We start from the raw sequence: 26,101 nt of genomic DNA, 5'->3' as shown, positions 1-26,101 counted from the left end.
TTGAGCTGGCGACGATCAGATGCCGCCCCCGGCTTGTCTGCAGTGGCGGGGAATTCAAGAGGCGTCGCTAAGCCCCATTCAGCATGTGGGAGCCAGGAGGGTGCATCTTACTGTTATTTCTACCATCATTCTGCCCATAGAGATTCTTTCTGCCCTACATTCAGTTTGATTCGGACTTTTCAGACTCCTATTTTGGTTCAACAGGCTGTTAGCCATTTTTTTATTACAGCGGAACTCTCAGGGAAATGCAGCCCCCCTCAACGTCTACCTAAATTTTTGTATGAGTTCTGTCACTGAAGAATAATTGTTAGCTCAATATGTTAATGTAATAAAACTTTTGTTACCATCTTACTTTTTCATGAATACGGAATATTACATAACCCCATCCCATTTTTGTCATCCCAATATCCCGTTTTTGTCTCAAGGAAAGCCTATAAATAACAAAGAATAAAACCGAAGCTGAGCCAAAATGCCTCCCCTCAAATCTCATTGCCCCATTTGAAAATGGAAAAAATTGGGAGATTATTTTGACTAATCTCTTAATTTGTTTTATTATAGACGTACAGAACACATAAAAACACATAAAACTGTTTTGCCAATTGTTTTTTCAATAGGCAATGGTTCTTCTTGAATATTCAGTGGCAATGGACGCACCAATGAGTGAAGGAAAGAAGTTTATTTATCTAAAATAGGCTAATAAAGCCAGAAAAAGCAAAGTAATATATTCAGGCATACAGTACACGCTCCTTCCGTCACCAGGAAGTACGTACTCTTAAGATCAGCAATTCAGGTAAGTGCAATGATGAATGGCTTTTGAAGCCTGGCCCGTAGCACCTGTTGACTCAGTCCACAGAGAAGTTCTGAACAGGGAGGGTCCCAAGGAATCGGATCCTATCTCCTTGATCCCTCCCATTCTGGACATGGTCCCAGAACTTCCGACATTCTACATTCTTCTTTACCGGGGGAAAAACCAGCCTCAACAATTAGCAGGCAGGCAGCCCAACACAGATATAGCGCCCGCCCATCTTTGCTCTCAGCTGGCCTTGACATTCTGCCAAAGACCTTATCTACAAGCCCTGAATATAGCATCAACAGGTGATTCTCTGGGAACTAGCATAGCTCCCCTACCCTGCAATCAACTCAGCAAACTGGCAATCTAGACATGGGCAGGAGAACTGATGCACCACTGATTCCTCGACATACAATGGTCTGCCGTGTTTCTACTACACAAACAAAGCATAGATGATATACAATGAGTATTAATATACTAATCAAAATTTCCTATCCAATGCCACTGTTCCTTTTTGTATAGTGTTAGCGAAATGCTCCTGTTACCTTCATACAAATGTAATATGATGGCAATGAAAGCAACTTTATGCCAGCTAATCATCTTAAATTTCTGATTCATATAGACAATAAACAGCATCCAAGCCTGCTCAGTTTTCTCTGAGGGCCAGTGTGGTGTAGTGACTAGAGTGTTGGACTGGGGGCTGGGAGATTTGGGTTCTAGTTCCCATTCGGCTATGGAAGCTCACTGGGTGACTTTGGGCCAATCACTGACTCTCAGCCCAACCTACCTCACAGGGTTGTTGTGAGGATAAAATGGAGAGGAGGGAGATAATGTAAGCTGCCTTGGGCTCCTTGCAAGAGGAAAAAAGATGAGATATAAATGCAATAAATACATGCAATAAATAAATATGCTGTTTTTCCCCACTCAGCAAGTTTATATACTTATTTCATGTCTATAACGCAGCGACTGGCAAAAGGCAGGGATGCAAATAGCCGACGTTCTCTGGGTGGTTTACAGGTTAATCTTAAATGACAAACTAATACCATGCTGGTTCAGTGGGTACACGAGGTAAATGCCACAAGAACATAGGAGTCCTGCTGGATCAGTCCTTCTACTCCGGAATTCTGTTTACACAGTGGCCCACCAGCTGCCCACAGGAAACCCAGATGCAGCACCCTCCTGCCCATGTTCCCCAGAAGCTGGTGCACATAAGCATACTGCCTCTGATACTGCAGGTAGCATAGAGCCATCAGGACTAGTAGCCTTCGATAGCCTTTTCCTCCATCAGTTTGTCCAATCTCCTTCTAAAACCATTGAAATTGGTGGCCATCACTACATCTTGCGGAAGTGAATTCCATAGTTTGACTCTGTGCAGTGTGAAGAAGCCCTTCCTTTTATCTGTCCTGAATCTGCCACCAATCAGCTTCATGGGAGGACCCCAGGTTCTAGTATTTTGAGAAATGGAGAAAAATGTCTCCCTATCTACTTTCTCCACACCAGGCATAATTGTGTACGCCTCTCTCATGTCGTCCTTCGGTCACCCTTTTTTCTAAGCTAAACAGTCCTAGATGTTGTTAACCTTCCCTCACAGGGGAGATGCTCCAGCCCCTTGATCATTTTAGTTGCCCGTTCTGCACTTTTTCCAACTCTACAATATCAATGTTTAGCTGTGCTGACCAGAACTGTACACAGTATTCCAAGTGTAGTCGCACCGTAGATTTGTATAAGGTAGGGATGGCAGAGAAATCCGCCATGGACTCCAATGAGGCCAGATTCTATAGAATCCGGCCCCCCGGAGTCCGTGGCGGAATGGACTACCCCCCTGCCACCCCACAGAATCCCCCCTGGACGGACCCTACCTGGTCGTCAGCAGGTCCGGTCCATCCAGCTGCCCTCTGCTGCCCGCCGCTGCTTCTCTTCATTTGTGTCCCTGCCTTTTGCCGGCCGCTGCCTGACTTCTGGCCACGGCTGGTCTTTGGACGCAAATGGCATCCGGCGTAGCGGACGCCATTTGCGTCCTTGCCTTTTGCCATGATAGGCCACATAAAGATTTACATAGCCTATCATGGCAAAAGGCAGGGGACAAAAATGGTGTCCACTACGGCGGACGCCATTTGCATCTGAAGACCAGCTGCGGCCAGAAGTCAGGCAGAGGCCGGCCCTGGCCGGCAGCTCCACGGACTTGCCGCGGAGCGGAGCCGGCCAGGGAGGATTCCGGGGTGCGGGACGGATCACCTCCCCCCCGCCGCAGACGCCCCCACCTGGAACGAGGTAAGGGATTCGTACATCCCTAGTATAAGGGCAGCACAATATTGGCAGTTCTATTTTCGATTCCTTTCTTAATTATGCCTAACATGAAATTTTGAAGCAATCAGGACTTTGTTGTTGTTGTTGTTCAGTCGTTCAGTCGTGTCCGACTCTTCGTGACCCCATGGACCATAGCACGCCAGGCCTTCCTGTCCTGCGCTCTCTCCCGGAGCGTACTCAAGTTCATATTCATTGCATCCGTGATGCTATCTAGCCATCTCATCCTCTGCCGTCCCCTTCTCCTTTTGCCTTCAGTCTTTCCCAGCATCAGGGTCTTTTCCAGGGAGTTTTCTCTTCGCATTAGGTGGCCAAAATATTGGAGCTTCAGCTTCAGTATCTGTCCTTCCAATGAGCACTCAGGGTTGATTTCCTTTAGGATGGACTGATTTGACCTCCTTGCAGTCCAGGGGACTCGTAAGAGTCTTCTCCAGCACCACAGTTCGAAAGCATCAATTCTTCGGCGCTCAGCCTTCCTTATAGTCCAGCTCTCACAGCCATACATTACTACTGGGAAAACCATAGCTTTGATTAGACGGACCTTTGTCGGCAAGGTGATGTCTCTGCTTCTTACTATGCTGTCTAGGTTTGCCATTGCTTTCCTCCCAAGGAGCAAGCGTCTTTTAATTTCATGGCTACAGTCACCATCTGCGGTGATCTTGGAGCCCAAGAAAGTAAAATCTGTCACTGCTTCCATTTCTTCCCCTTCTATATGCCAGGAAGTGATAGGGCCAGATGACATGATCTTAGTTTTTTTAATGTTGAGTTTCAAACCAGCTTTTGCACTCTCCTCTTTCACCCTCAACAAGAGGCTCTTGAGATCCTCTTCGCTTTCTGCCATTAGAGTGGTATCGTCTGCATATCGGAGGTTGTTGATAATTCTCCCGGCAATCTTAATTCCGACCTCTGATTCATCCAACCCGGCATTTCTCTTGATGTACTCTGCATATAAGTTAAATAAGCAGGGTGACAATATGCAGCCTTGTCGTACTCCTTTCCCAATTTTGAACCAATCGGTTGTTCCATGTCTGGTTCTTACTGTTGCTTCTTGACCCTCGTACAGGTTTCTCAGGAGACAGGTAAGGTGGTCTGGTACTCCCATCACTTTAAGAATTTGCCACAGTTTGTTGTGATCCACACAATCAAAGGCTTTAGCGTAGTCAATGAAGCAGAAATAGACGTTTTTCTGGAATTCTCTTGCTTTCTCCATGATGCAGCGAATGTTGGCGATTTGATCTCTAGTTCCTCTGCCTCTTCGAAACCCAGCTTGTACTTCCGGTAGTTCTCGGTTCGCATACTGCTGAAGCCTAGCTTGTAGGATTTTGAGCATCACCTTGCTGGCATGTGAAATGAGCGCAATTGTGCGGTAGTTTGAACATTCCTTGGCGTTGCCCTTCTTTGGAATTGGAATGTAAACTGACCTTTTCCAGTCTTGTGGCCACTGTTGAGTGTTCCAGATTTGTTGGCATATTGAATGCAGCACTTTAACAGCATCACCTTTTAGGATTTTAAATAGCTCAGCTGGAATACTGTCATCTCCGCTAGCTTTGTTGTTACTAATACTTCCTAAGGCCCACTTGACTTCACTCTCGAGGATGTCCGGCTCAAGTTCAGTGACCGCACTATCATGGCTATCAGGGACATTCAGATCTTTCCTGTATAGTTCTTCTGTGTATTCTTGCCACCTCTTCTTAATCTCATCTGCTTCTGTTAGGTCCCTGCCTTCTTTGTCCTTTATCATGCCCGTCTTTGCACAAAACGTTCCCTTGAGATCTCCAATTTTCTTGAAGAGATCTCTAGTCTTTCCCATTCTGTTGTTTTCCTCGATTTCTTTGCATTGTTCATTTAAGAAGGCCTTCTTGTCTCTCCTTGCTATTCTCTGGAACTCTGCATTCACTTGGGTATATCTTCCCCTTTCTCCTTTGCTTTTCGCTTCCCTTCTTTCGTGAGCTACTTGTAAAGCCTCATCAGACAGCCACTTGGCTTTCTTGCATTTCTTTTTCTTTGGGACGGATTTCGTTGCTGCCTCCTGAACAATGTTACGGACCTCCGTCCATAGTTCCTCAGGCACTCTGTCTATCAGGTCTAATCCCTGAAATCTATTCCTCACCTCCACTGTATATTCATCAGGGATATGATTTAGGTCATACCTGAAAGGTTTAGTGGTTTTCCCGACGTTCTTCAATTTAAGCCGAAATTTTGCAAGAAGCAGCTCATGATCTGAGCCACAGTCAGCTCCAGGTCTTGTTTTGACTGACTGTATGGAGCTTCTCCATCTTTGGCTGCAAAGGACATAATCAATCTGATTTCGATATTGACCGTCTGGTGACGTCCATGTGTAGAGTCGCCTCTTGTGCTGTTGGAAAAGAGTGTTTGCTATGATCAGCGTGTTCTCTTGGCAAAACTCTATTAGCTTTTGTCCTGCTTCATTTTGTACACCAAGGCCATGCCTGCCTGTTATCCCGGTGATTTCTTGACTTCCTACTTTAGCATTCCAATCCCCTATGATGAAGAGGACATCTTTTTTTGGTGTTAGTTCTAGAAGGTGTTGGAGGTCTTCATAGAACCGATCAACCTCAACTTCTTCGGCCTCAGTGGTTGGGGCATAGACTTGAATTACTGTGATGTTGAATGGTTTGCCTTGGATTCGTACTGAGATCATTCTATCATTTTTAAGATTGTACCCCAGTACTGCTTTTCCCACCCTTTTGTTGACTATGAGTGCTACTCCATTTCTTCTAAGGGATTCTTGCCCACAATAGTAGATATGATGGTCACCTGAATTAAATTCGCCCATGCCTGTCCATTTGAGTTCGCTGATTCCCAAGATGTCGATGTTCAATCTTGCCATCTCATGTTTGACCACCTCCAGCTTACCTTGATTCATTGATCTGACATTCCAGGTTCCTAAACAATTTTGTTCTTTACAGCATCGGATTTTCTTTTCACCGCCAGACACATCCACAGCTGAGTGTCCTTTCGGGTTTGGCCCAGCCGCTTCACTCTTTCTGGCGCTACTTGGAAATACCCTCTGCTCTTCCCCAGTAGCATATTGGACACCTTCCGACCTGAGGGGCTCATCTTCCAGCGTCATATCTTTTAGCCTTGTGATACGTTCCATGGGGTTTTCTTGGCAAGAATACTGGAGTGGGTTGCCATTTCCTTCTCCAGTGGACCACATTTTGTCAGAACTCTCTGCCATGACCTGTCCATCTTGGGTGGCCCTGCACGGCATAGCTTATGGCTTCACTGAGTTACGCAAGCCCCTTCGCCACAACAAGGCAGTGATCCATGAAGGGGAATCAGGACTTTAGTTGCTATTAAAAGAGTTCCCACCAGAGTAAAAAGATTGGGAAGCACATCAACTTTTTAGCAAAGCGTTATCCTTTATTGACTGTTTTCTGGGGTAAAAGCTACCTGAAGAACCAGTGATAGCGGTGCTTCTCGTGGTGGCTGGCCTGTCATTTCCCCCAGAAAAGTCCCCTCCATACATGGGGGTAATTCTCTTTGAACTTACTGGATCATACTTCTGAGCAGGCATGTGTAGGAATGGGCTATTCATTTGCACTTAGTGACATTGGTGACTACAAAGAGAAGCACAGGGTGGCAGTGTCAGGGCACTCTCCATCAATACTGCCCTCTGCATTTCAGTGGAACATTCGGCTCAGCCTAGAGCATTATGGCTTTAAAGGTCATCACAGCACCTAGAATTCTGCCTGGAAATCAACTGGGAGCCTGTAAAGTTGGTAGAAAACTGGAAGGAATGGTCTGTACAGCATGGTCCAGCGCATAATGCAGCAGTAGCAGCATTCTGGATCACTTCTTGTTTTCCAACACGCCTCACGCAAATGCTAGGGCCAGATCTACACTGTGTGTCATACCATTACAATCCCATCATGGTAACACTATATCCCTCTTGTGCATTTGTACCGCCTAGGACACACAGTGACATTTGTTGCAGTATTTTGGATAATGTGGAATAAAGAGCAGGAAATAACACTACGATAGCGGTATATCGAATGTGTAATTTGCCCCAACAGTTATCAGTGTGCTTCAATATCACTATAACGCAGTAGTAGCGATCTAGCCCAGGTGTCATTGTTTGCAGTTTCCCTCTTGCTTTAGGACACTGGTCTGGGATTCTGGTTTGCAAACAAACTATGGCTTAATGAACTTGGATACACGTTTTCCCCCTACTTGGGTTTGGTGGGGGGGGTCTACTTTTTATTTATATATTTTTTATTTTTTCCTGAGGTTTCTGTTCATTAATTAGTTGCTAGCAGTTTTATTTTTTATTTAAATTATTAGTAATATATACCTCTTAATATAATAAAATCCCTAAGCGGTTCTTATATATGAGACTAGCACCTTATGTACATACCTGTGGGCTATGCAACACCATATGCAGGAATTTGGCTTCCTTTTAATGGATTTTTTTTTAACCAGATGTAGGTATTATGTCTATTCTATTAAGTTTACGGTATGCATTGATATATATTTGGAACCAGATCCCTTAGAAGCGTATGTTTTGTTAATGTATTTTTCAGGTCCTGCAACTGCCGAAATTGTATATTTAGTATATGGAACACCTTCCATGCCCCATATCGTTCCCCAAGCCTGTTAATTGTGGAAAGGCTACGGATAGGCATTGTTTATCATACCACTGACGAAGACCTAAGAGCCTGACACAAATTCCGTTTCATACCATTTTTGGTGAACTTATGCATGGGTTTTATTAGATTGCCTGGCTTAACACTCAAATTTGTTGTACACAGGCTGTTACTAGTTATTTTTGTTTAGCGCTCATATTTTGTTTTATATAACGTTTTTGTTGTTTCCTTAGGGTTTGTACTCTTTTTTCTTTTCTTTTTTTGCTGAATCTGGACACAATAGCAAGCAATGGTTTGCCACTAATGAAAAGCAGACGCTTCTGATCTCCTCCCCTCGCACACGGAGGAAGGAGGAAGACGCAGTGGTGTAGAGGTGGCTCTGCCGATCTTTGTCAACAAACCAGTTCTAGCAGTTCCCATCTCCACCAGGAGCAGGTCTTTTGTAAAGCTCGTGGGTCTTAATTGCCCATTCAAGACCAGGCCACCCCAAAACACTTTGCATTACAACAGGGAACACTACTGTTGCTGGGGGCAGGGGGGGGTCATTTCCCCCCAGCTACTGTGAGGACCTCAGCTAAGCTCAGAGGGAACAAGGAATTCTGAGGGGGTAGCGGATGATGTCAGGATTAGGGATGGGCGGATTACTCACCCGGTTCCAGTCCGGGGCATCCGCTGGGGAGGGGAGGCAATCTGTCCCTTCCCCCCGGAATCCTCCCCAGCCGCAGCCAGACTCCCAGCTGCTGCTGCCGCGCTGCAGACGCAAATGGCAGCCGCTATGCCGGCCGCTATTTGCGTCCATGCCTTAGGCCGTGATAGGTTACTTAAGTACTTACCTAGCCTATCACGGCCTAAGGCATGGACGCAAATGGCGGCCACTACGATGGCCGCCATTTGCGGCCGCAGCAGTCCGGCAGCAGCGGCCGGAAGATGACCCGCTGCCGCATCCACCGCCGCTGCATCTGCTGCCAGGTAGGTCCGTTCCAGGGGGGACTTCGCGGGGTGGCGGGGGGGATTGCTCCGTTCCGCCACGGAGTCCGTGGTGGAATTCTCCAACATCCCTAGTCAGGATCCCTGCTATTCCAGCAGTCTGGGTGCTGCCCTGACTCCACTACACCACTGGGGAAGAGAAGCAAGGGGGACGCAAGCCCACGGTTTGCTCCCTGTTTTTCATTTCCAATCTTCCAAATCAGCAGAATGGCAGCATTCAGATGTTTAACTCAATCTGTCACTCGGTGTGTCTCTACATTAGCAAAAAACCCCACAAAAAACCTGCATCCTTGCTAGGGCTTTCTGCTTTCAGTTTCTTTGTGGGATTGGGATTAGGATGGGGATGGGCTCTTTTACATGGAAGACATGTGGTTTGAACCATGGGAGGCAGACATGTGGTTTGAATCGAGGGAGCGCCTCCCACCCTCCCTGGTGTGCGAAGGAGCAGGGGGGGGGAGTCTTGTTTTCGTTGCTTCACTTGTGCCGTTCTGTTTCCTCGCAGCCCCCAGGAAAGTGAGGATTTACTCCTGAGTGGACAGAAGATTGTGCTGTAAGTCTGCAACCCTAGGTGCACTTACTTGGGAGAAAGCCCCACTGACCTTAATGGGGTGCTCTGAATCAACAGATGACGCTGATTCTGAGCGTGGTGGGGGGTCAGATCTGTCTCCTTTCATTGCAGGGAGGCATTTTACCCTCTTCTCCCTCCGCTTGAGAAACATGCTCATGGCAGACACATGGTCTGGATCAAGGAAAGCCCTTCCTCGACAAGTTCATAGCACTACACTGGCATTTCATACTGCCAATATCCCACTTTTTTAATATTCCAAAATATTTTAATATTTTTAATATTTTAATATCTCGGATCTTTTTGAAAGCGGGATAAACATGAAAAGGCGCAGGAGACATCTTGGAGGTTGATGACGTTGTGTAACGGACCTGCAAACGTCTGTGAGTGGCCAATCACAGGCATGCAATAACTTGCTCATGTAGAGACACCCTCTATCTCTGGGAGCTGCCAGCTGAGCTTTTGCTCCTCTGGATTCCTATTTTATTCTTTCTGACAAACAACTTACAAGAACACCCACCGATGGCTTCCCATTCAGAGACAGTGCACTTTCAAAATACAATCCATGGGTGCCTATTCCCAAACCCAGGTAACTGGCCACGGAAAGACTGCCTCACCAGGGCTAAATCTACTCTAGTGTTATTCATTCATTCATTCATTTTCTTACTCACCCATCTGGCCGGTCACCTGGCCACTCTGGGAGATGTACAACAATAAAACAATCGAAAACAGTAAAATTAAACATTAAAACATCCTGTTCTAAAAATATCCTAGTCCACCCCAAATGCCTGCCTGAACAACCACTTTTTCCATGCATGGCAGAAGCTCATTAAAGACGGGGCATGGCAGAGTTCCCTAGGGAGGGAGTTCTCCTCCCTAGGGAACTCTGGGGGTTGGACTCGATGGCCTTGTAGGCCCCTTCCAACCCTACTATTCTATGATTCTATGATTCCACAGAGTGGGGGCCACCACAGAGAAGGTCCTCTCCCTTGTCCTCGCCAGCCTAGCTGTCCTGGCAGATGGGACAGAGAGAAGGCCATCCGAGGCTAATCTTGTTGAGCGGCCTGTCTGATGTTGCTGGAGGCGCTCCTTGAGACAGGTTGGGCCAGAACCGTATAGGGTTTTAAAGGTCAAAGCCAACACCTTGAATTTGGCCTGGAAAACAACTGGTAGCCAGTGCAACTCCTTCAGCACCGGAGTGATGTGATCACGCTGGCAGCTGCCTTTAATCAGGAGAGCCATCGCGTTCTGCACCAGGTGCAGTTTCCGACCCGCAGCTTCCAAAACATCTTCAAGGGTAACCTCACGTACAGCGCATTACAGTAGTCTAGACGAGAGGAGACCAGGGCATGTACTACTGATGGGAACAGTTGGTTGGGAAGGTAGGGGCACAGCTGCCATATCACCGTTTTTATTAGTACTGAGGTGCGCTGATAACTGTTGGAGCACATTACACATCCCATATACTGCTTTTCTAGCATATACTGCTTTTCTAGCATTATTTTCTGCTTTTCATTCCGTATTATCCAAAATAGTACAACAGATGTCACTGTGTGTGTGATGAAGTATAAATGCACTAGAGGGATATAGCATCACCGTGATGGGATCGTATTGATATGACACGGGGTGTAGAACTGGCCCAGGCGTGTTGTGAGGTAAGAGTCATTCATCCAAGCAGGCTACTTAGGGAGTCTGTAAGAAGAGAGAGAAACGACTGAATAACAGAGAGCGTCTTACCTAGTCTCGAGTGAGAACGCAGTTGGGGATACAACCTCTGCAGGCGCCTCTCTGCGTAGCCTTTTGAAAAATTAGCTTCACCCTTGAAATCGTTGTCAGTGGCAAACCTGTAAGTAGGACAAGATACATTTGGATTACTGCAATGCATTATACGTGGGGCTGCCTTTGAAAACGGTCTGGAAAATTCAGCTGGTCCAAAATGGGGCAGCAAGATTGTTAGCTGAAACTGGTCGATATGATCATATTGCACCAGTGCTCCGTGATCTGCACTGGCTTCCAGTATGTTTTTGGGCCCAGTTGAAAGTGCGGGTATTAACTTCTTAATGCCAGGTTACCTGAAAGACCATCTCCTTCTATATATACCTGCCAGACCCTTAGATCATCTTCAGAGGACCCTCTCTGGTGCCCCCGCCTACTGAAGTGAGATGGATGACTACTAAGGAGAAGACCTTTTCAGTGGTGGCACCCCAGTTGAGGAATACCCTCCCCAGAGAGGCTGACCTGGCACCTACATTGTCCTCTTTTCGGCTTTTTAGTTCTTCAGTGCTGTAAAATGTGTGTTGTGTTTTTAGATCTTTCCCTGCTGCTGGTTTTTACTCCGGTTTTATTCTGTTTTGAACTTTTAAAGGTTTTATCTTATGTCTGATCATGTATTTCAGGGTTTTCATTTTTGTGAACTGCCCAGAAAGCTTTGGCTACTGGATGGTATAGAAGTATAATACATAAATTAAATAAAATACGCCAAAAAGAGATGTTATTTTCATTACAGGAGACTGGAATGCTAAGGTGGGTAGTCAAATGACACCTGGAATTACAGGCAAGCATGGTCTGGGAGAACAAAATGAAGTGGGGCATAGGCTGATAGAATTTTGCCAAGACAACTCACTGTGCGTAACAAACACAAACATGGTCTGCATGGAACATACGGGGATAAGTGTGTTCTTTTTCGGATAACCTCATAATGTAAAGACTGCTCTTCCGTAAAAACCCCTGTGCCTATTCATTTGATACTTGGCAGGTTTGATACCCTCAGAAGGAACAACTATCCCTGCAAATTTCATCCAATTCTTCCAAGAAATAAAAAGTTATCAGCAATTCCCTTAAAAAAAATCAAAATTTGAAGGTGCGTATCACAAAAATCAATGCACCTATTAAGGGACTACTACGCCTGCAAATTTCATCCTCATCTGGTAAACAAGACAAAAACAGGTTATAGCCATAGTCAATAGGAGGCACAAAGTCTCAGATTTCCAAAGTGTGGCTCAGGTTCAGTACCCAATTTGAAGTGGGCAGCCTCTGAACTGGTCTGAGCAGAATCTGGCCATCTTCCAAAGCACTACATTGGGGTCCAAGTCAAATCTTGTGGTCAGTGCACACTTCTAATTCTTACACAAAGCTCTAAAACAAGCCCGTGGAGCTACACAGAGCTGGTCAAAAGTAGCCAATCAATATTCCTCTTTTACTGGTGTGGAACACTGAGGTTGAGAGATAAGTAATTACAAAATGGCCCACCACTATGCAGAGAAAGAGAAAGAGAGAGGCAGGTGAACAAGCAGAACGCAATGGTGAAGACCGTAGGGATGTACAGATTCCCCACCATCCGTTCCGGTGGGGAATCTGCCCGGGGGGGAGGCGATCCGTTCCTCCCCCCCGGAATTCTCCGGAGCGGCTCCAGTCCACGTGGATTCCACAGAGCCGCCCAGCTTGAGGGCCGCTTACCTTGACGGCCGGAGCAGTTCTCCTCCGCGCCAATCGCCATTTTTCTTTTTAAAAAATGGCGATCGGCAGGATGTGCCCATAGACTTATACGCAAAATAGAGCCGTAAATCTTGCATATAAGCCTATGGACACATAGACTTATATGCAAGATTCACAGCTCTATTTTACGTATAGGTCTATGGGCACATCCTGCCGATCACCTTTTTTTTTTAATGGCAATTGGCGTGGAGGAGAATGGCTCCTTTGGAACAAGCAGCCGAGTGCCGTCCCATGCGAATTCCTCCTGGAGCAGAGGTAAGTGGGGCCGATCCAGAGGCCAGATTCCAGAGGCCAGATTCCAAAGAATCCGGCCTCATTTTAATCCGCGGTGGATTTCTCTAACATCCCTATGAAGAAGAGAAGCAAGGCTGGAGGCTCTTTTCAGTGGGCCCCTGTGGGGGTGTGGGCCCTTAGCAGCTGCCCGACCCTGCCTACCGTTGACACTGGCCCTGCTCCCTTCATATATGTTGACATCTGAATTTAGAATATAAAACTTCTGTTTTTTTCTGAATTTTTTTCTGATCGATTCTGAAATTTAGTGGTGGTGATGGGCAACATTTCATTACAGCACTATGACAAATTGCATCTGCACTGGAAGTGTGTCAACATAAGAATGCAAGAAGAGCCCTGCTGGATCAGACCAAGGGTCCATCTAGTCCAGCCTCCTATGAGAAACCCACACGCAGGACATGAGTGCAACAGCATCCTCCCACCTATGTTCCCCAGCAACTGGTGTACATAGACATACTGCCTCTGATACTGGAGGTAGCATATAGCCATCAGGACTACTGCAGAGCAAGCGGAGATCACCTGTCAATCCAAACGTACCTTCTGCTGCCCCTGCAGTACTGTCAGGAGCGCCCTAGCTGCCTCTTAAAGTCCCCTCCAAAAGCCAACTCAAGACACAGATGAAAGGGATTCTTTCCAAGGCTTTATTCCTTCGCAACTTAATGACTTTTTCAGATGCTAATCACCAGCAACTAAGCAAGGAACTGCACTGGGGTAGTTAGCAGAGTAGCCTAAGCTCCAGGTAAGGCAGTTGGTCCCCATTTGAAGGAGGAGGGCGGGAAACCTCTGAACTTATGGGCTATGGAGAGGTCCTCCCTCTTACCCGTAGGTCCTCGAGACAGGACCGTGTTTTGAGCGCCAAGCGGGCAGAGCGTCTCCTCTCGGTGCCCTCCATCTGGCGCCGCTCCCTGCGTCTGCACCGAGCCTCCAGCAAGGCCCCCTCCCCCGCTCTCTCGCTGCCAGGGTCACTATCTCTCCCAGGAATGCAGGCAGGAGGAATCACTCCCTGCCGCTGTGCCTGTAAGCGATGAGCGAGTTCCTCTCCCACGGGTTGTTGCTCTTCCTCAGAATCAGAATTGCTCTGGGGCTCTATGGCCTCAGTCTCCACCCTGACAAGTACACCCTTCTTGACTCTTGTTTTTCTAGCTGTGTTTTGGTGTGTTACATGATGCTCGACTGCAGCATTTCTCAAGCAATGGGCCAGAGGCTGCTGGTGGCCTCAGTGGCACAGCCCACCCAGGGCCACCTCGCTCACAGCCTGACCTGATGGGTTTGGTAGGATCTGGCCAGGGCACCGTCACGTGTGGAAGTGACACTTGGTTAGAAAGCAAGGCTGTGGCAGGGAAAGTGGGAGGGGAGGGGAGGGGAGGGGAGGGGAGGGGAGGGGAGGGGAGAGAAGAAAAGAAGGGAAGACAGAGGGGTTCATCACATGGAGCTTTCTTCCTGCTATTGAGATGGTGCTCTCTCGGTTGGAAGTTTGCGGGCTCTTTAGATGACGCTGTGACCCTCCAGCGTGTCTTCCGCCATTTCTCCCCGCCTATCTCGTGTTTTCCCCAAACGCAAAAAATGTGGTATTTTTTCCAGCCCACGGAAGAGGAACGCCATGACCTTCTCCAATAGCGGAAGAAACCTCTGTGGGGCATTTGTTTTCGGTTGCTGGGGGCGCGGTCAGGATGAGATTTGACAGTCGCGAGGGCAAGAAACGCCTGCCAATTGCATCTCCTGCCTCCGCATTTCTCAGTCGGAGGGCGAAGCGGGTAAAATGCCTCCCTGCAACGAAGGGAGATGCATCGGATCCCCCACCAAGCTCAGAAGCAGCGTCCTCTGTTGCTTCAGAGCACCCTATTAAGGTCAGTGGGGCTTAATCCCAAGTAAGTGTGCCGAGGGTTGCAGACTTACAGGGCGACCTTATGTCTACTCAGAAGCAAGTCCCACTGAGTTCAGTGCTGCTTACTCCCACATAGGTGTGCCAAGGGTTGCTGACTTACAGCACAATCTTACATTTTATGTCTACTCAGGAGTAAGTCAGAGGTTTCCTGGGGCTGCGAGAAAACGGTACAGCAGAAGTTGAGCTAGGGAAACCAGACTCCCCCCCCCACCCGCTTCCTTTGCACACATGCCAGGGCGGGAGGGAGGCACTCCCTCAGTGCAAACAACGTGGCTGCTATGTAAAGGAGGAGCCCGTCCTAATCCCGCAAACAAACCGAAAGCAGGAAACTCTGGAAAGGGTGTGGGGTTTTGCTTAATGTAGAGACACCCAGAGTGGCCAGCCAAGTGTGAGGAAATGGGGGGAGGAAAAGGACAGACGGAGGAAGAGATAATAAAGGAGAAACACTGGGGCCTGCTGGGCCCTTTTGGCCATGACCACAGCTATCTCGTCTGCCTCAGAACAATAAACTGGCACTGCGTAGTGGCACGAGGAACCGGAGAGTCTTTGTATGCGTGTGTGCGCGCGCACGTGCATGCATGCACGTGGACGAATGTGTTTGCCTACACATGGGAGGGGGAGGAAGGGGAAACTGAGTGAAGGTGGTCAGGAAATGGAGAAGTTATGGGGGGGGCGGACAGAAGGGAAAAGCAGGTCTCCCTCCTCTGAGGGAAAAGGGCCCAGATGGGGCTTGGAAGGAAATTAGAAAGTCAGATAAAAGGTTAATATTTTTTTTAGCAAGGACAGGAACAACCTACACTGGGAAGAGAGAGGAAAGGGGTAAGAGAAAGGAAGCCGTTGTAGGCGAAAGTGACAGTGGAAGCAGGACGAGGGATGAATGAAAGAAACTGGCCGTTCAGGTGGAATAGGGTACAAGTTAAGTGTGAAAGGAGAAGGGGAGAAGACATGACAGAAGACGAATAGAAATACTTTGAGAGGCATGTGGGGAGGAAAAAATATAAAATAAAAAGTCTTCTCCAGTTAGAGCCTGTGGATCAGTAAAGTCTGCCTAAAACAGGGAGGCACATAGAAGCTGCTTTTATGGAGTGAGACCCTTGGTCCATCTAGCCCAGTATTGTCGACACTGACTGGCAGCGGCTCTCCAGGGTTTCAGGCAGGAGTTTTTCCAGCCCTACCTGGAGATGCCAGGGATCAAACCGGGAACCTTCTTATATGCAAAGCATGTGCTCTACCACTGAGCTGCTCCCGCCCCCTGAAAACTGCTACCTCCAGAGCCAATGTCTGTACTTAATATGAGGAAAGGTGAACTATGGAACTCCCTGCCACAGGAAAATCACTGTGGCAAAGAATGTAGCCATTTCCAGAGTGGGATTAGATAGCAGTATAAAATGATGTCAGTAATTGCCAGCTGATTTGGCCAACTTCCGCTTCCATCTGCCGCCATTTTGTGACTGGTAGGCCTCAGGCATTTTCACTTTCATTTTTCAAGTGGCCCATGAGGGTAGGAAGTCCTGCTGCTATATTGTTGTGTATTCTTGCCATGCTGTAAGCCACCTTGAAATGTGGGATAAAGCACGCTGCACGTTTTTCTTTGTGGCCTTACCTGAATTGTGGTGGCTTCCTCAGCTTTCGTATGTCTGGACCTATCAGCTGTTTCTGTGACGTCCTCAGTGGGGGTAAGCAAAGTGGTTCCTGATTGTTTGAACTCTATAGGAAAGATGGGATGGGAAACAAGCTGGTCAAAACAGAGCTCTTGTGGCATGAGCCAAAGTGCAATCTTGAGCACCCGATCCTCTGAGCTGAGTGGAAGGCCGTTACTCTCTGGGTCATCTAAGTCTTGAAACCCAGAACCTTCCGATTAACATGATTCCATCTCTGAGCACCATCACATGAGGCTTTTATTGTGCACTCCTGGTGGGTAACTCACGGAAGTTTGCGGGTCCTTTTCATGATGTTCTCAACCTCCAGGGCACATCCAGCGGTATTTCCTGGTTATTCCATGTTTAAAAGATCTGGAGAAAATGAGGTATTAAAAATATCTTGGATTGTTGCGCTATTAAGACAGCCACTAGATGGCACTGTTTCATTGGGTTCTATGGAACCTTGAAAATTAAAAACTTCCCCTCTCAGCAATCACGTGGTCGCCATCTGGGAGCCCGCGGCAAATGCGAAAAGGCCCCGCAATGGGAGGATGGCAGGTTTTTTCTTTAATGTAGAGAAGCCGCCAGTGTAGGGCAGAGGGCGAAGGGTCTTCTTTGCGCTCTAATGTTAGAGCAATGCATTGTATTGGAATGAAGGAAAATTGGGGGCCCGGTTTTTACTAGCAAAGGAATAAATACCAATCATGAATGTGTTCTCAGTGTCATATATTCATTCCTTGCTTATTGAGAACTATTTATTTTGCCCTAACAGCCGGAATAGGGTTAGATGGAGGTTAATGGGGAGGGGAGAGAGAAAGGGTGTGTGTGCAGACAGAGCAGGGGGAAAGAAGATGGATCCTGTCCAGTCTTCAACCCAAACACATCTTAGGAAAACATCCAAGATTCAGAGAGACCTTCTTCCCACACAAGACCCTGCAATCCCAGCGGCAGGGGCGGGGGGAGTCTTGCAAGTCTGTAAAAGAGGGGGACAAAATACTGTGCAACTTCTTTCTCCCTGGATGCTTGAGTATTAGCAGGTTTCTCAGTTGGTCTGCTCTTTTAGCTTTTCTATATAAGGCTGTTAATCCACTATATCTACTTTGAGTTTCGTGGCAGAGTTGAGATCTGAGCACTATGTGAAGAGCATTTCTTTTCCTGCTTTTCCACTATATAACCTCTACGTGGCACTGTGGTAATAGCGCAGCCACACATCTGGAAAAAGCGTTTTCTTTCACTTTCACAAATAAAGCCGCATTTTCCCTGCTCTAAAAAAAACTCGCTGAAAGTGCTGTTTAAAAACAGAAGTGAAACTGGAGGATCATGATGTCATCTAAAGAACACATAAACAACTGTGAGTAGGGAATGACAAGCACACAATAAATGCCTCGTGTAGAAAAGCTCTTTGTCACACTACAGACTTAATCCGCCACTCTGGCAGATTATCTACGCTACAGACTTAATCCATCACTTTGCTAAGGTTTCTGTTCCTGGATTCTTTGCAGGATGAAGGTCAGCTGGGACTAAAATGCCTAATTTTCAGAGGTGGACCCTAGTGGGATTTGGCGGGCGGGGGCGACCTGATGTTGGGGGGGGGCAAAGAATAAACCTGGTAGATTAGGGGGCAGAGCCTCCCTGTGGCTGGGGGCGGAGCCTTGTTTATGTTTGACTGATATGGGCTGGGGGTAATCACAAAAGCTCTGCAGCCATGCAGAAAATTGCACGCCCCTCTGCTTTTTCTGTCCTCTCATCCTTTTTATTCCCTCTCTTGAGCCTTGGAGAAGGAGGCTACAAACATGACATTTCAGGTCAAGTCAGTGGAAGCTCTAAAGGAGCCTAAAGGAGCTGTCCAAGGTACTTAACCTATTTGGGGCCAGGGTTTAGCCCCCTGGATAGCTCCTTTAGAGTTCTGGCTGGTTCTGACTGCAACCCAGAATGGATTCACAGCCCCACCATAATTGGAGCCACCAGCCTCCCCTTGGTCAAACCCTGCGTCTTCGCAACGCTCCCCAGCCTGCCTGAGCCACCTCCTTGCAACCCTGCTCCTGGTCTCCTTGGACACATGGCTCGGCTCTGATCCAGGCCAGTGGACGGCCGGGTTTTGGAATGACCTTTTCTGCCGGACGTTTGGTCACCCGGCCAAAAGCTCCGAGCACTGCCTGGAGATCTGGCAGACCTCTTTGGCTCTTTATAGCAGCCTTCTCCAAGGTGGTGCCCTCCAGATGTGTTGGACCACAACTCCCAGCATCTCCCAGCCAGCATGGGAGATGCTGGCTGGGTAGACAGCATGGAAGGGCAGGCTGATGGGTGAGTTCGCACCGCACAAAGTCCATTAGTGAGACCAGAAGTGGGAGTGTGTCCAAACAACCAGTGACTATGAGAAACGCCCAGTGCAGACAAAGCATTTGGGAATGGTCTGGAGATCCTTTTTGTGCTTAGGCTTTGGGGTCCCCCCCGCTTTAATCAGGGCAAGGAGGCCTCTTTTAGTTTTAGCAAGACAAAGCAGCCTACCCTTCCGAACAATTCTTTCGAGAAATACTGTGAAGGTGTTGCAAGCTGTTGGCCAGAAATGAGTAGCGGAAGGGGGTTGTTAGTCACAATCAAGGTGGTCTTGTCCTGATTGAACTCCGAAGACCTCAGCATGATGGCGATTTCTCCCCGGTGCCGCTCCAAGCGCTCTCGGAATTCGACATCGGTCAAAGGGACGAAGTACTGGACCTGCCCAGTGACAAGGAAAGTAAGTGAGAAAGAAAGAAGGCCTCCATTCATCTCCCCCCAAAAAGCTACTGAGGCCATCGTGACCACATTCTTCCTCCTCTGTGTTTTTTTGGCCAGTTTGAACGTTGACAAACGGAGCGTGAGAATCGCTCTAGCAGAGCAGGGGTTAGAAGTGAGAGCAGATGTTATTTCTCACCCAAATATACCCTCTGCTTGTTTCAGCTGTGGCTGTGCTGAAATCATATCGTCATTGGAGGCTGGGGGCTCCGATGATGGTGGGCTGGTGAATGTGCTCCGGGTTTCAGTCAGAATCAGTCAGAACTCTAAAGCTCCCTTAGAGTTCTGACTGGTTCTGACTGAAACCTGAAGCACTTTCACTGGCCCACTGACATCAGCATCACCAGCTTCCACTGCATATAATCATAGAGTTGGAAGGGACCTTGAAGATCATCTAAACCAACCCCTGCCCAATGCAAACTCTGCAGTGCAGGATTCAGCTACAGCATCCCTGGCAGACAGCTATCCAGTCTCTGTTTAAATACCTCCGGTGAAGGAGAACCCACCATTAAGAGGTTTCTCCTGATGTTTAGCCAAAATCTGCTTCCCTGCAATTTCCACCCATTGGTTCTAGTCCTGACCTCTGGAGCAACAGAGAACAACTCTGCTCTATCTTCCGCATGACAGCCTTTCAGATATTTGAAGAAAGCTATCGTGTCCCCCTTTTGTCTTCTTTTCTCCATGCTAAACATACCCAGCAACCGTTCCTCATGGGATGGCTTCAAGATCATTCACCATCTCCTCTGGACACGCTCTAGTTTGTTAATGCCCTTCTTAAAATGTGGCACCCAGAACTGGACACGGTATTCCAAATGTGGCCAGACTAATGCAGAACAGAGTGGAGCGATTACTTCCTGTGACCTGGACGCTATGCTTCTGTTAATGCAGCGCAAGATTGCATTCGCTTTATTAGAAGCCACATCACACTGCTGGCTCATATTCACTAAGACACTCTGGGTCCAAATATCAATTTAATTTTGATTTAAACCGGAGTTGTTTTCCAGGAAAAGATGCAGTTGGTTGAACCATTACCCAGTATCTTAAAATGTCAGTGCTGACAGCAGTGCAGTTTTCCTGTGTTCACCACAAAACCTTCGATTCCCATTGTGCTCTGCTCTCAGTTCTCCTTCCCATTCCAGTCCTCCTCTTTCTCTTACTATTTGCACTGAGAAACTTAGCTATGTTTGATTTCCTGCCCTTCTGGGTGTTGCTAATCATGACAGCTCCTGTGTTTCTTCCACCCTAAGCGCTTGTCATTGGCCAGTAGACCTGTACCAGCCAATCACATTTCTTGTACACGGCGTGGCATTGTGATTTGGAGCACACAGTGACACAGAGCATAGCACATAATTATGCAATGCAGTCCATTTCTGGGGAAATTGCTTAAATGTCAGCCATGACTTGAGGGGAGGAGAGCGCAAAAAACAGAGCTGTTGTGGTAACAGGCCCCAGCAACAAAACAAACCCTTGAGAGATTTTGAAACCATTCCGGAAAACCATTTTAACTACAAAGTGATGAGTTCCAGATAAAGATTTTGTGGATTTGCACAGGCCAGGGTTTCTCAAGGATCTATTTTTTTGATTATTTACTTATGGTGGAATATATATTTACTTATGATGGAATGTATATGTACCTCCATTGGTAGAGGCATTCAGTGCACCGTCTGGTCCGGTTCTATTGGATGAGTTTCAGTTACTGAGGCCTGAGGATGCAGACAGGTGCTTGGCCAAGTCCGATCGACCACTTGTGTGCTTGACCCTTGCCCTTCGTGGCTTATTTCATCAAACAAGGAGGGGATGTCCGGCTGGGTCCAGGAGGTTGTAAATTCCTCCTTGAGAGACGGAGTGGTGCCTGCTGCTTTAAAAGAGGCGGTAATTAGACCACTCCTGAAAAAGCCTAACCTGGACCCAGAGGATGTTAACAATTATAGGCCAGTGGCCAACATCCCCTTCCTGGGCAAGGTGCTTGAGCGGGTGGTTGTAGGACAGCTCCAGGCACTGTTGAATGAAACGGATTATCTAGATCCATTTCAATCGGGCTTCAGGCCTGGTTTTGGAACGGAAACTGCCTTGGTCGCCCTGTGGGATGACCTCTGCCGGGAGAGGGACAGGGGGAGTGCGACCCTGTTGATTCTCCTGGACCTCTCAGCGGCTTTCGATACCATCGACCATGGTATCCTTCTGGATAGGTTGTCTGGGTTGGGAGTTGGAGACACTGCACTGCAGTGGTTCCGTTCCTACTTGGATGGCCGACTCCAGAAGGTGGTGCTGGGGGATTATTGCTCTGTGCCATGGCAATTGTGCCATGGGGTTCCACAGGGAGCTATTTTATCCCCCATGCTGTTCAACATGTACATGAAACTGCTGGGGGAGGTTAACCAGAGGTATGCCATCAATATGTGGATGACACCCAGCTCTACCTCTCTTTCTCATCAAACCCAGGTGAGGCAGTGGCTGTTCAGAATCAGGGCCTGGGCACGGTAATGGACTGGATGAGGGCCAATAAACTGAAACTCAGTCCAGACAAGACGGAGGTACTGTTAGTGGGTGGTTCATCTGCCCGGCTGGGTGAAATTCAACCTGTTCTGAAGGGGGTTGCACTCCCCCTAAAGGATCAGGTTTGTAGTTTGCGGTGCTCTTGGACCCAGAACTGTCACTTGAGGCACAGGTGAACTCAGTGACATGGAGCACTTTCTATCAGCTTAGGCTGGTATACCAACTACGCCCTTATCTGGACAGAGATAGCCTAGCTACAGTTATCCATGCTCTGATAACTTCTCGTCTGGAGTAACTGCAATGAATAACTGCAATGCGTTATACGTGGGGCTGCCTTTGAAAACAGACCGGAAACTTCAGCTGGTGCGAAATAGGGCAGCAAGATTGTTAACGGGGACTGGCCAGCGAGCTCATATTATGCCTCTACTTTTCCAGCTGCACTGGCTGCCAGTCCATTTCTGGGCCCGATTCAAAGTGCTGGTGTTAACATTCAAAGCCCTTAACGGCTTGGGGCCAGGTTACCTGAAGGATCGCCTCCTCCCACATGTGCCTGCCCGGACCTTAAGATCATCATCAGTGGCCCTTCTCCGTGAGCCCCTGCCAAAGGAAATGAGCCAGGTGGCTACTAGGAGGATCCGGTGGATCCACAGTTGGCTACAGAATCGGACTCAAAGAGTGCTTATCAATGGGACCTTCTCAAACTGGGGAGAGGTAACGAGTGGGGTACCGCAGGGCTCAGTCCCGGGCCCAGTGCTCTTCAACATTTGTATTAATGACTTGGGGAATGCTGATCAAATTTGCAGATGACACAAAATTGGGCGGGATAGCTAATACTTTGGAAGACAGAAACAAAATTCAAAGTGATCTTGATAGACTGGAGCGCTGGGCAGAAAACAACTGAATGACATTTCATAGGGATAAATGCCAAGTTCTGCACCTAGGAAAAAGAAACCAAACGCACAGTTACAAGATGGAGGACACGTGGCTCAACACTACAAGCGAGAAGGATCTTGGAATTGTTGTCCATCACAAGCTGAATATGAGCCAACAATGTGATGTGGCTGCAAAAAAGGCCAATGCTATTTTGGGCTGCATTCATAGAAGCATAGCTTCCAAATCCCGGGAAACAGTAGTTCCCCTCTACTCAGCACTGGTTAAGCCTCATCTGGAGTGCTGTGTCCAGTTCTGGGCACCAGTTTGAAGAAGGATGCAAACAAGCTGGAGAGGGTTCAGAGGAGGGCAACAAAGATGATCAGGGGACTGGAAACAAAGCCCTATGAAGAGAGACTGAAAGAACTGGACATGTTTAGCCTTGAGAAGAGAAGAGTGAGGGGAGATAAGATAGTGCTCTTCAAGTCCTTGAAAGGTTGTCACAGAGAGGAAGGCCAGGATCTCTTCTCGATCATCCCAGAGTGCAGGACACGGAATCATGGACTCAAGGTACAGGAAGCCAGATTCCGGCTGAACATCAGGAAAAATTTCCTGACTGTTAGAGCAATACGGCAATGGAACCAATTACCTAGGGAGGTAGTGGGCTCTCCCACACTGGAGGCATTGACAACGTTGATGCCAGGTGGACTTCACTGGGAAGAGTGCTCCATAATTGGGGGGCCACCATTGAAAATTCCTTCTCTCTTGTTGCCATCCTCCAAACTACCCTCTGAAGAGGCACTTGGAGGAGGACCTCAGAAGACAACCATAGTGTACAGGTAGGTCCGTACTGGGAGAAGCATTCCACCAGGCATTTTGGTCCCGAGCCATGTAAGGTTTTATAGGTCAAACCAGCACCTTGAATTGGGCTTGGAAACATACAGGCAGCCAGTGCAAGCAGGCCAGAATTGCTGTTATATGTTCGACCTTCTGGTCCCTCCTGTCAATCTGGCCGTTGCATTTTGGGCATGCTACAGCTTCCAAACCATCTTCAGGGGCCGCCCCACATAGAGCACATTGCAGTAATCTAATTTTAAACGGTAAACATTTCCAGCTCTCATTGGAACTCTCTCCTGTACCTGCCCCATATTCCTATATGTTCTGAGTGTGCCTCCAAGTCTAACTGGAAGAGTAGTGGACTTAGAAATGGATGCAATGGGCATTGGGCACTCTCTTCTGAGGATGAGTGATACTGTTGAATCTCTGCATTGGGAGTGATTGGATGAGCCAAAGTGAATATTTATTAATTCAGTTCTATTCAAGGCCTTCTCACTTTCCCATTGTCCCACCACTGGAGGGATGGTACATTTTTGTTCTGGGTGTGATTGGGTGAACCAATCACAAGTCACCCACACATGCAGAACGCACCTCTCACCCCTGCAGTGGCCAAAAGCTGGCAAGGCCTTGAACATTATTGAATGAATGAATGAATGAATGAATGAATGAATAAATAAATAAATAAATGCCAGAGGAGTGATTTGTGCAGATGCCGCTGGAAGACTCCCCACTAGATGGCTGCTTGGGGCTCACAGGAGCCTTTTATGACTGAATTTTTCTCTTACGGCACACGCTAAATGTGCTGCAGCAACATTGCTAGAAATGAATAACGCAGCAGGCCAAAGCAGTGAACTGATGTGCTGGTAGGGATGGGAGAGAAATTCGTTCAATTCACAGTTTAATGGAAATGTTCCTAGTTCTCCACTTTCGGATGGCTATGTCAGGGTTGGGCAACTTTGGGAGGTCTGGGGGCCACTATGCCTGGGGGGGGCACAGGCCACACTCCTGCCACTGCCCTGTGGAATTTAGCAGCAAAAAAAAAATGGCTGATTTGCCACTGATTTTTGGTGGCAAACCACTACAGAATGCCACAATGGCCAAATTTAGCTAAATTCAGCCATTTTAGTGTTCTGTGGTGGTTTGCTACTGAAGATCCGCAACAATTTGACAATTTTTTCATCGCTGCTGCTGCACGTTTTACTGTCACAGGGGCAGCAGGAGCCCCATATGGCCTGTAGGCCGTAGCAAGGGCGGCAGGGGCCCCACGCAGCCCACCCCTAGGCTATGCAAACTGAACCTGAGAATGCAAGAACAGGCCTGTCCTAAAGGTCCATATAGGGCACCCTCCTGCCTCTCACAGTCAGGGCCGGTGTCAAGGGTAGGCACGGATGGGCACCTGCCAAGGGCTCACGCCCCAGTCAGGGGACCCCGGCAAGAACCCCCTGGAGTTGCTGCTCCCCTTCAGCATTGCAACCTGCCTCTTGCTATGGCTCCTGCAATGGAGGGGCGAGAAGGAGAAGCAGGAGATGCCCCTGCCCGCTGGCTCGCTGGCTCCCTGCCCGTCAAGGAAGCAAGTGGGAGCAGTGATGAGAAAGAGGGGGGGGGCAACGGCAGCTGGTGACAGTGGCAGGAAGAAGGTGGCAGATGCACTGACGGAGAGGCCCTTGACGGTGTCTTGCCCGGGGGCCTCCCATGCCTGGAGCCGGCTCTGCTCCCAGTGACCAGCGAGACGCCTCTGGGAAACCCACAAGCAGAGACGGGTGTGAAGGCAATAGCCGTCTCCCTGCTCTTTGCCTCCCACCATTCAGTCACAATTTAGTCCCTGATCGAGCTCCCCTTCTTCGGTATGACAACAACGCAGGGTCAAGCCCGGCTGAGTCATGAGCTGGCCAGGGAAACCACGCTCGGCCCACCTCTACGGCAGATCGGACGGGTTCTTCCGCGCAGCCCCTTTCCCTTCCTTCGGCCCCTTTACGTTACGGGACAGGAGCGGCTGGCCTCCGCTTACCAGGTTCGGGTGGAAGGAGTAATCCGCCTCATGCTTCAGGCAGAAGTGACTGCTCATTCTGAACGAAATCCACCTGGGGAGCAAAAACGAGAGTGCCCCCAATTCTGTCATTGTTACATCTGACAAGCCCCGCCCCGTCCAATCACACCAGTGGAGGTTGGTGGCTCCGATGTCAGTGGGGCGGAGAATCCACTCCGGGTGTCAGTCAGAACCAGTCAGAACTCTAAAGGAGCTCTCCAAGGTGCTTCTGCACCTTGGAGAGCTCCTTTAGAGTTCTGACTGGTTCTGACCGATACCCAGAGCGGATTCGCCGCCCCACCGACATTGAAAATACTTTTTATTTATTTTTGTCTTTATAAATGAAATAAACAATACTAACAACCTGATCAATAACTACAATTTCCCAACAATACAATATTCTCAGGAGGACACAACAATAACAAAAAGGAGAAGAAAGGAAAGGAAAAGAAAATAAAAGAAATTCTTTTCTTTTTCTTTTTTTAAAGGGTTAAACTTAAACTCCAGTACACACGGGCTTCAGATCCCATTCT

The 26,101-nt window shown here is 48.1% G+C and overlaps 1 protein-coding gene across 3 annotated transcripts in view; it reads right to left on the bottom strand.

The window, feature by feature from the left end:
• The window catches only part of TSGA13 (testis specific 13), a 45,940-nt gene that overhangs the window by 1,974 nt on the left and 17,865 nt on the right, over window positions 1-26,101 (bottom strand). Inside the window, exons 2-5 of one of the 3 annotated variants that reach the window (XM_084811680.1) lie at window positions 25,551-25,623; window positions 19,076-19,282; window positions 16,531-16,634; window positions 10,994-11,100 (exon numbers count right to left, since the gene is read on the bottom strand). In XM_084811680.1, coding sequence (XP_084667806.1) covers window positions 10,994-11,100; window positions 16,531-16,634; window positions 19,076-19,282; window positions 25,551-25,607 — 475 coding nt within the window. In that variant the 5' untranslated portion in view covers window positions 25,608-25,623. Of the gene's footprint in view, window positions 1-10,993; window positions 11,101-16,530; window positions 16,635-19,075; window positions 19,283-20,371; window positions 20,568-25,550; window positions 25,676-26,101 lie in introns of those variants that run through there. The other 2 variants (XM_084811679.1, XM_084811681.1) reach the window with 2 other exon arrangements.

This window comes from Heloderma suspectum, chromosome 7 (assembly GCF_057233095.1).
Source record: "Heloderma suspectum isolate Gila_16-S chromosome 7, 16-S_ref, whole genome shotgun sequence".
NCBI classification, from domain to species: domain Eukaryota; kingdom Metazoa; phylum Chordata; class Lepidosauria; order Squamata; family Helodermatidae; genus Heloderma; species Heloderma suspectum.
This window is presented reverse-complemented; position numbering and strand designations above follow the sequence as displayed.